The sequence below is a fragment of the Amblyomma americanum genome, chromosome 2 (genome assembly GCF_052857255.1).
Source record: "Amblyomma americanum isolate KBUSLIRL-KWMA chromosome 2, ASM5285725v1, whole genome shotgun sequence".
NCBI lineage: Eukaryota > Metazoa > Arthropoda > Arachnida > Ixodida > Ixodidae > Amblyomma > Amblyomma americanum.
The window spans coordinates 143,117,681-143,128,628 of NC_135498.1; the positions used below are offsets into that span (position 1 = coordinate 143,117,681).

The 10,948-nt window shown below is 47.5% G+C and overlaps 1 protein-coding gene across 3 annotated transcripts in view; it reads left to right on the forward strand.

Annotated features, from left to right (window-relative positions):
• The first annotated feature begins 1,293 nt into the window (after window positions 1-1,293).
• LOC144121837 (signal peptide peptidase-like 2A) overlaps window positions 1,294-10,948 on the forward strand; it is a 37,028-nt gene continuing 27,373 nt past the window's right edge. For all 3 annotated transcript variants that reach the window (XM_077655253.1, XM_077655255.1, XM_077655254.1), the window contains exons 1-4: window positions 1,294-1,459; window positions 2,578-2,709; window positions 7,379-7,558; window positions 8,457-8,537. In XM_077655253.1, coding sequence (XP_077511379.1) covers window positions 1,394-1,459; window positions 2,578-2,709; window positions 7,379-7,558; window positions 8,457-8,537 — 459 coding nt within the window. In that variant the 5' untranslated portion in view covers window positions 1,294-1,393. The remainder of the gene's footprint in view (window positions 1,460-2,577; window positions 2,710-7,378; window positions 7,559-8,456; window positions 8,538-10,948) is intronic.

The following is a 10,948-nucleotide window of genomic DNA, read 5'->3' on the forward strand; positions in this document are numbered from 1 at the left end:
GAGCCCTAACCTGGAGAGAGGGACCTCCAGGTAAATCTTTCTCTGAAGTGCGAACTTTGGGCAGTAGAGGAGAAAATGGTCTAAAGATTCAACTTTCCCACATGCGTCACATAGGTTCGTCGGTGTCAACCCACACCTGCATAGATATAAATTCAAACTTGGAATCCTGCACCGCAATCGCGTCATTGCTACCTCACACAGCCTGGATTTACACGAACGGACGTTCCAATTATATGCTAAGTGCTGATAGTCAGTGGTATTTAGTAAGGGATCTCGTAACCTGGCTGATATATGTAGGAACCGCTGAAACCTGGAAATCGCCAGCAGGCTGAAATTCGGGACGGGATGTGTCACTGACCCGTCAAGAGCCGACCTTGCTAAGTAATCAGCCACCTCATTTGAATGAATACCTGCATGGCCAGGGACCCAGACAAAACGGACCACCTTCAAATTGCATGGGGCAAAAAATCGCAGGATACGGCTCAAAAAATCTTCTTGTGAAGTGTCAAGGGAGACTAACACTGACAAACAATCAGCGAGAATAATAACATGAGACACATGGCATGGAATTTTGTGAAGGGCCATTCCAAGAGCCAAAAATTCCGCAAAGAATATAGGAATATAATCTGGGATGTGGACGGAATAGCTCCATGCCAAATCCTGCGAAAAGATGCCGACTGCAGCTTTTTGGCAGTTGACGGAGGCATCGGTAGCAAGCAACGTATGATGGGGGTATTTCTCTATGTGATCCGAGAGAATACCGTTTAAAATGTTTGCTGGCGCTTTGTAAGATAGCAATCTGTACAAAAATTTGACGCATTTAGCTAATGCGCGGCAGACTGCCAATTAGGCATGCATGACGAAAGGCAATGCGACGTGATGCGACAGTCGTGTGGCAATGCATAGCGTCCTGCTTCAACTCGGTGTGTGGTTACTTCTCTGGGCCGTACGTTTCATCGTAATTGCTTGCATTTAAAAGGGTAAGAGGTTATTCCGTCGTCTTCGACTGTCTCGTCATCGTGTGTGTTGCATGGACTAGAATTTTCGTCGGAGATTTTTCGATGCTGATGACTAAGACGCACGAGACTTTGTTTTACGGTCACAATGGAACAAACTTTCACGCTGTAGATTAAATTAATGAGCATATTTTGAGGATTGTTGCGCAGTTACGTCTTAAATAATCTACAAGAGGCTGATACCTGGTATAAAAGTGCTAGAAAATCTGCCTGAGCGGGAAAAAAAACTGATCAGAGGAAAAGAAAAAGATCTCGCAAATCGCGCGCAGCGCGCGTTCGTATTCTGGCCCGCCATCGCCAGAGGAGGAGAAGCTTCCAGCAAAGGCGCAAAAGACTCTTTCCTGTGCCATCTGAGTGCCTGAGTAAACTTGATAAACATGGCGCTAAGCACCAGCATCTTGACTGCCGCCTACGTCCAAGTGCTCGTGGTTTTCTTCGCGACTGTGAGTATACCATCGGCGCCAGTGGCCGCCCTTGTGCTGAGCCGCACGGTGCAGCGCTCCGAGTACCTCGTCGTGTGTTCAGCCAAGCCTCAGATGCCGATATGAATAGCTATAAGGCGCTTTGTAAGATAGCAGTCTTTACAAAAATTTGACGCATTTAGCTAATGCGCGGCAGACTGCCAATTAGGCATACATCACGGAAGGCAATGCGACGTGTTGCGACCGTCGTGTGGCAATGCCTAGAGTCCTGCTTCAACTGGGTGTGTGGTTACTTCTCTGGGCCATACGTTTCATCGTAATTGCTTGCATTTAAAAGGGTGCTGCTAACTATTGGTCATGAAATGCGCGCGCATTAAGCGCAAAACGTGCAGACTGCGCGGCTAGAAATTCGGCAGTTTGCTTGTGTTAAGAAACTTATTCAGATTAACCTGTTGAGCCCAACTGCCATTAACAGGAATAGCGATATTGCAGCTTGTCCTCTGTATAGCTCAGCACGGACGCTGCAAGTACACCTTTCCAAATACTTAGCATGATCGCGCGGGCATCGACCGGGGAGCCTATAAGTGACTTATCACGGAGCACAGCGCCGAAATGCGCGACAATAGGAGGGCGCGCGAAATTAAGAGTCCGGGGCGAGTGTCTTCTGCAGGGCTGTTCCGGATAACGGGCTCGACCTAATTTGTGCGTGATTGCCTGCTGTTCTGTTATCTGCACGCCGCTGAGAAGAGCTTAGAAAATGGAATGCGGTACCTCCCTTCCTGTAGGAAAATGTGAAGCATTAAGTCAAATAATTCGAAATGATGTCGCTGGTACCGCACTACCACGTGGCCTTGTATTTACAGCTTGATGGCATCTTTAATAAAAAAAAAGAAAGCAGATGATAACGTGCTCAAAACAAAAAAAGGGTTTGGTTCGTTTCCCGGAACAGCCCAGCAGAGGACACTTGCATCGAACTGTTCATTGCGCGCACGAACGCATTCACGCATATTTCGCCGCTGTACTTCGTTATAGGCTGCTTATCGACTCGGCGGTTCGACGCTCGCGCGTTTACATTCAAAAATCGGAAGGACGCACACCTGCACCGTAAGTGACTGTTTCGATTGTCGCACCCTCTGCAGCCCGCCCAAGGAGCCAACCCCATAGTGAACGCGGTGCTCCTGGTGAAGGCTGCCGACGCGTCCACTCCTGTGGCGCACTGCGCCGTCTACGTGCCCGCCGTCAAGGACATCGCCAAGAGAGAGGAGGACGCTGTGAGTGCACTTATCGCCTCCCTTCTTTCTTTGACGCCCTGCCGTGTGCATCTACATTGGGACGACACAAAGAGGACACTTTGGGAAAATCGTTTTTTGAAAGTGGATGGCCTCTCCTTGGATGGATGGCAAACCTATTTCCAGGGTATTCGCAAACAGGTACAGCAGCTTTATCGCTCAGACACTCACGCGTCTTATCGCTTACTTACATGTGCAGCGTTTTAGAAGCCCAGGAACTTCAGTTCGTTAATCATGCGTCTTCTGCAACTGAACGAAGTTCGATCTACTGCACAAAACCTGACGCAGGTGACGCGTGCGGGCAAAGTCAGTGGACGTGAATTACGAAATCACGGCGGAGGCCTTGAGCGCTACAAGGCACCATATTACGCGGACACGGTGTTTATGACTACTTTAACGGTAGGGACGAGGTTTTCCTTCGACAGCACCGGCAAAAAAGTGCTCGACTTTACTCACTGTGGTTACTCCTCTTATCTTGCGTCCGCCTAATATGCGCCCAGGGGAAGGCTATGGAGACACTGTGGATAACTGTCCTCGCTGCGCAGAGTATTTGTTCGATTAGAAAAAAGGCAAAGAAGAAAATAGTGTCCTAGCTGCGCATGTGCACATCGCTATAAACTTAGACGACGTATGAAGTTCCGCTGCGCTGTTCGAGGGCCGGCAACTGCACGCGTAGTTGTACTAAATGTTCAATGTTTATGAAGTAAAATAGCCGAGTTTACGTCTTTAAGCATGGTGCTTGAAACGCGGCTTGAAATTTCACAATGCGTCCAGCTGCTGTCTCCAATTTCTCCTCCTTTCTGCAGTCGATTATCAATGCCTTGAAACACGGAGCTGTTCTACAGCGGCCATAAGTAGTCGCTTAAGATGACAGAACGGTGATAGAGGTGGCACACGCAACAGCGCCTAACATTAACGCCCGCCTATAACTGGCAAAAGCGACAGGAAATAAGTGTTTAGTGCGGTTTATGCCTGCCCGCCTGACGGTGGTCTTGGAAAGTGCTAGCGTTCGTCGGAGTCAATAGTTGCGGTAACGCTGAGGCCGCCGAATCACTGTGAGCCCGTACACACATATTCTTGGCGCTACACCCGCGAGCTCATGAAGACTGTGCAGCTCACGCGACTGTGGGCACAACTACATACTTCTGTGCACGCTAATTTGTCTGAATTCGGTGATTTTGTCGCCGCTTCATCCATTGGGTAAGGGAAAAAAGAAGGATCGCGCACAGTTCGCGCGGGCAAACCCTTCAAATGCGCGGGCAAACCTTCAAAAGTGAGGCTGCAGCTTCGAGCTGAGAACGAATTCACGTTAAACCCTCAACGATATTAACTTCATTGGCAGGCCACTGGCGGATAGGAGTTTAAAAACACTTTATACTATATCTGCAGCACTCACAATAGGTGTCTCTATTTGCATTTCATTCACGAGCAGTCCGCTGTTGCTTTCTTGTTGTTACGACATTTCCGATATCACATCTTGGTTTCTTACAGAAAGCGCCAGCTCCGAAGTCGCTGTTATCACACTCGTAATCGGCTCAGTTCTCGCGGCGAGCGTATGAATTTTTGATGTGTTTACTTTATTAATAATTGAACTTACTCACTTGCAGATATTCTGGAGGAGCTACCATTTCATATGTCTTTAACCGGGTTGCGAAAAATAGCATTCACGTTTTCAGTAAAAATCGACCAGCACAGGATTTTTTTCGCTTACACGAACTTACCGCGAGGAAACAAAAAAAAGACTAAAACCAAAATTTAAATCGCGGTAGCCACTCCGCCTCTCCGCTAGGCAGGATATTTCGGATGTATTCCTTATCTCCAAAAGCCAGTGAATGCCTTCATAATCGTTAGGGGTCGTCTCCAACCTTGACAATGAACCATAAATTTCTGAACGCAAATTGAACGTATACCTTTGTGTGCCTCGCAATTTAAAGATGCATAAAAAAAAACCACGCCCGATTTATCTGGGGGATCACAATTTCTTCTGAGCTAGCACGGCTAGCCCTGCTTTTGCATAGTTTGTCTTGACTCTATATGGTTTCGCTTGATTTGATCTGGCTTACCTTGATTGATATATCATATTATACAAGTTTGCGTATCATTACATCATTTTAAATTTGTAGTGAAGGAGAATTGGTCATTATCTACATTCATAGATCACCGGGAGCCTTCATACCACTCCTGGCGCGACAGTGCGGCGGTTAAGCGACGCGCCTCTGTCCTGTGATGGCAAGGGCTACCATCGGTGGGGCTTGAGACCCAGGTTCCTCTTCCCATGGAACCTCTAGCGTCTAATTATTAATTGAGCTGTCACGTGTCATGGTGGGCAGTTTTCTCACAATTCGATGGGAAGGGTGGGATGACGCCACAAGGTCACCTGTCCTAGAGGGCCCAACTGCCACCCAGGCGGTTGGCAGCTTGGCAGAAAAGTCTTCCAGGTCACGGAGGGACCAGACAGGCAGACAACGGCTTTTCGGCGGAGTGGAACCCCTAGTCATCATTATCATAATAATTATCATTGTCAGCCTGACTACGCTCACTTCAAAGCAGGATCTCTCCCATGTATCTCCAATAATCCTGTCCTTTGTCAGCTGCGGACACCATATCCTTGCAAACTTCTTAATCTCATCTGCACACCTAACTTTCTGCCGCCCTCATGCTGCGCTTGCCTTCTCTTGGACTCCACTCCGTTACCCTTAAGGACCAGCGGTTATTTTGCCTTCGCCTTACATACCCTGCCCAAGCCCGTTTCTTCCTGCTGATTTCCACTAGGATGCTATTAACACGCGTTTGTTCCCTCACCCCCTCTGCCCACTTCTCTGCCCACTTCTTAAAGTTAAACCTATCATTTTTCTTTTCATAGCTTGCTGCGTTGTCCTTAACTTAAGCTGAAGCATACTCGTTATCCTCTCCTTTCTGCACCATCGGTAAGTGCACGTATGGTGCAGCTTCTGTGCACTTTTCTCTGGAGGGATATTTTTAAACTGCTATTCATGATCTGAGAGAACCTCTCATATGCGCTCCACCCATTTCTTATTCTTCTAGTTATTTTCCGGTCATGATCTAGATCAACTGTCACTATCTACGCTAAGCAGACGTATTCCCTTACCGCTTACAGCATCTCGCTACCAATTGTGAACTGCTGTTCCTTTTCGAGACTCATGAGCATTGATTTGGTTTTCTGAATGATAATTTTTAGACCCATATTTGTGTTTTTGCTGTCTAACTCTTTGATCATGCTTTGTATTCCTCTCCTGACTGGCATAGTAGGGCAATGTCATCAGCAAATTGCAGATTACTTGGGCATTCTCCATTAGTTCTTATCCCCCAGCTGTTCCATGTCCAGGTCTCGGAACACTTCCTGCAAACAGGCAATGAATATCATTGTCGAGATCATGTCTCCCTGTTTGACACTCTTTCCTATTGGAATTTTTTGCTGACTTTATGGAGGACTGTGGTAGCTTTGCAGTCGTTGTACATAATTTCCATTATTCTCACATAAGACTCTTCTACACCCTGATTCAGCAATGCCTGCGTGAGGCCGATGTTTCCAGTGAGTCAAATGCCTTCTCGTAATCAATGAAAGCTATATATAAGGCGGGGTTATAGTCTGCGCATTTCTCTATTATCTGACTGATAGTGTGAACATGGTCTATTGTCGAGTATACTTTATGAACGCCTGCCTGATTATTTCGTTGATTGAAATTTAAGGTATTCCTGATTCTATTAGTGATTAATTTAGTAAATACCTGTGATACAACTGACAGTCAGCTGATTGGTCTAATTTTGTAGCAATAGCTACATTACGGTAGCATTTAAAGCCTTCATCGTGGCGGTGCTTCCACCCTGTGCCTGCGCTGCCACGCTGCCATGTGGTTGGTCACGTGGTGCGGAGCAGCTGCCGGCACCGTGGCTAATCACGTGGTTCGTCACGTGGTTGGTCACGTAACCAAGTTCCAACCGGTCAGGTGTAGCTATCGCGTCACTCCATGTTTAACCAGAGCTAAACCACCGCCAAGCTTTTCAAGTCCTTGCCGTCTCCTGTCTTATGAATTAATTTAATATTCGCGTTCTTTCAAGCTTTTGGCACGCTCGAGGTTATAAGGCATGCGTATACAGCGTGGCTAGCTTTTCTAGCACAATATTTCCTCCGTTTTTCAACAGATGTGCTGTTACCTGATCCTCACCAGCTACATTCCCTCTTTGCATTGCTCCTAAGGCTTTCTTTACTTCCTCTTTCTTTACTAGCGGGATGTCCCATTCCTGTGCACTACTGCCTCTCTAATTAACGTTCTGGTTACATTGACTACTGTATAGATTTACGCAGACCTCTTCGGCTACATTGGCTATCTTATGCATACTGCTAATTGCCCTCTTTGTCTTCGAGAGGGAAGCCCTAGTGCCAATGCACTAAGAGTTTACGCTGGAGTCACCGTCACTGAATGATTTCGAATATCACGCGGGCAGGCGTGCAGGCAGGGCATAAAGAGGTAGGCCTCCACCATCATCATTGGCTGTTGTGGATAGGTATGCTGGCAGTATACTTCATTCATACGTGTGGACACATACGTAATTCAGAGATTGTAGTAAAAAGGGTTGGTATAGGGATTTAAAGTCGCGCGGCTAAGTTTGCGCACCGACGACTGCTCAGGAGTACCGACCGCTGCTGAACGTGCTGAACGACACGGAGTGCGACTACGAGCGGCGCTCTTTCGAGGGCAAGGTGGTCCTGCTGGAGCGCTGCGACAACTCCTCCAACGACGACATCATCCAGAAGGCCAAGAGCGCCAAGGCGGCAGCCCTCGTAATGACCTTCAACGAGAGGCGACCGGTAGGTGGTACTATCACAGCGGACGTGCCCGCCTTGGAGGATTTTACGGCTTCACGCGTTGATTTTCCGCTGAATGTGCAATGGCTCAAGAGACGCCCTCGCTTGGCTGTGTCTTGGGCAATGAGGTCTCTGAGCGCAAAGAGCCTGGCATTACCGCGAGCATTTCTTGCGTTTCCGGTAGATTATAATGCCCGTAGCACTCAGCAAAAAAATTATATCAGTGTTTTTCAAGAAAGAGATTTATAGGAAGTTTTCAGATGCACAGGAAACTCACGAATTTGATTACGAAAGTTCTTGTTCTTATTTTCACATCGCTGTTGGTCTTGTCACTGTACCTGCCTATAGCCTAGAATTTTTGCCTTGCCGCTCTCTCCTCTCACTTCAGTCAGTTTATGCAGTGAACAGCTCTTAAGAATCGACACTGCTTTGATACTAGTCACACGTGTTCCGTGATGGGTTAACTGTTCTGACTGCTTTCACGTCGGTCCCAACAGGAAGTAGTATCGGTGTTCACGCGCTCCCAGGCACATCGGTGCACATACTCAACATGCCACATAAACTTCTGCTCAGCTGCTATGCACCTCGAACTTACGCTTCCGGGCCCTGCCATTTTGGGTACAAAATATGGCAACATCGTTTGCAAGTGGCAAACTTCACACAGGCGTGATTACTCTGCATGCGCGCTACAGTCCAAACCCACGTGCGCCCTAAGTGTAAACATTGAAAAGATCTATACTGAGCGCACGGGAAATGCGCCAGCGTACCCTATATGCGCCTGTAGGATAAGAAATGCTATCATGCAGACAGATCTTGTGAACCAGGTACGACTCTGCTCATGTGCAACGCATGCGCCATGAAGACAGACTACGCAACTTTTTGTTTGCGTACTTTTTCTCAGATAAAGGATACGACCACCACCATAAAGAAGCAGGACATAATAGTCGCTTTCATAAAGAACTCTACGGGACGCCAGATTACGGTGAGTACGACTTCTTCGATGCTTGCCCCTCTATTTTTGCTACTGCGGCCAGGGTTTGGGAGGGACATTCTAGAAGAATGAAGGAAGCCGGCTCAAGACTTCAAAGCTTTGTTGCTTTCCGAAGCGCATGTTTTTTCGAAGTGCCCCTGTGCTCCGAAGAGATTATGAGCTAGAAAGTAGATGCTCGATAAAATATGCTGGCTTTGCGCTTGACATAGCTGGTATTGGCAATACCACCTATAATATGTAAATGCAGTTTTTTATTCGGCCTTCTTCGATTTTTCTTTTTTCCTCCTCTTCTATTACTTTTTTCTTTCTGCTTTTTTTCTTTTTCTTCTTCTTCTGGTACAGGGTTGTCTTTATTCATAGTACCTTATGCGGCACAAATGGCCATTACGAAGGACACTAGCAATGTCAATACCAAATGATTTTAAGCAAAGGAGTACAACATGAACTGCCGGGCAAGAAAATGAGGGGGAAGTAGTGGGAAAAATTCAACAACAAAATAATTCTTCTATTTTAAAGTACAAGCCGCGTAAACTGTAAGAACTAGTAGAGTGCAGGAGCTCGTCGAGAGCTCCCGCAATATCGATCGCGACCACTCTTCAAGCTGCAATTGTAACCAACGGTGAATGCCGCAATGAGATGTAGCGTACGCAGTGGTTTTCTCGAGAAAGTGCGGTTCGTGATCAACGGGCGCCAACGGTAATAAGCTATGCGGTCGTTTCGCTGGCTATCATTAGTCAAGGGGCAGTACGCGGATCGTTCTTGCATCGCTCTCAAACACACGATAACTTTTGTGAATAGGTTACGAATGACTCTACTGCACACTGTCGCTTGTAGGCTATCGCTATAGCTCTACGTTTGACGGGACACCTACACAGCAGTTATGGTAACAGCTGGCAGGGTTACCTTATACTCTTAATTTCATAGTCTCCGATTTTTCGTTGTTGCTTTCCCTATTGCGATCGCCATGAGGACCGCTCATTATTTCTAAACCAAGAACTGCCGGCATTGCGAAGTGCTTCGATTTCAGGTTCTGTTGTTAGGTTATAAGAACAAAGGAAACAGAATCGTTTTTGCCGCTCCGATAAAGAAAAACGAAACAAGCGGAAATCGAGTCATGTCACAAAAGAAAATGATGGTATATTTGCATAGTTAGGCCAAATGCGAATTAGGTGCGCATGCACTTCGGTTTTCAATTCGGTTCCGGTGTTCAGATCCAGTGTTCACGGATGGCAGTTGTTCGGATGGTGATAATGGGTTAATGTCTATATGAGGAATTAGTCAATCCCTTCTTTACATGCGTAGATCCGTGGGAGTCCTCGTACCCCTCCTGGGGCAGTGGTGAAGCGGTCAAGCGGTGCGCCACTGACCTTTAATGGCAGGTGATGCCATATGTGGAACTTGGATAGCTTGACTGGGTTTCCCCCAGGCTGGTCATCCCGAGCAGGCTCTCGCAGTTAAATGAGCGGCCACCTGACACAGTGAGCAGGTTGCTAGGTGTATATATGTAGTATATATAAACACACCTGGGCAGATTTCCTGCCACCCGGTGGGCAGGTGAGCGGTCTGCCAAAAAGCAGGCTTCAGACAGACAGACACAGCGGCTAAATGCGAGAAATGGCCACTCCAAGTGCTAGCGCACTAAAAATACCCAGAGTCTCGCGAAATGAGTATTCACAATGTAGACTATAGCTCACAACACAGTTGTGCAGACAGGATCATATGTAGTCGGATAAAACGCAAGAACGAAGCTACAAATGCCCTACAGAGGAGGCCGTCCTGTCAAGGGTGTCTGCCGGTTGTCTTGCCGCCTCAATTAATCCCCTGGCGGCTTTGAGGTGTCACACTAGCAAGTGAGGGGTTAAACCGTGACATCAAGACAATCCGTCGAAACCGTCGGCTGGCGGGCACCCTTTGTGGGGCGTCCGCTTCGTTCTTGAGGTGAATTCGACTGCAGTGGTATTGGTGCGGGAGTGACCTATTCTTCCGCAGGAAGTTCGCATGACAGTTTTGAAGCCTAGTCATTAAAAGATGAACTAAAAAAAGTGGGCCCCCACTTAGCAGTCTGTGGCGAATTTTACTGTTCAGCTCGGTCATCACGTAATGCCAAGTTTGGCATTGCCCGGAGAGAGAATGAGGTCAGGAAACGGGTTCAAGAGGGCTTGGCTTGCGAATGCCGGCCGCAGGATGTAAAACAAGAAAACGCACATCAGTCGTGAAAGACAGCGAGACGATGAACTGGAATCGCCGTACCTGACAAGAAAATTGCTGACGAATCCAAAGTTGCACTGACGCTGGTCTTGCGTAGGCATCTGGTGCGGATAAAGGGTCAATTACGCGTGTACGGACAAATGGTCAGCGCCTCTGGCCTCGGACAATCGATCCGGGAAAGTGCCGGCTGGCGA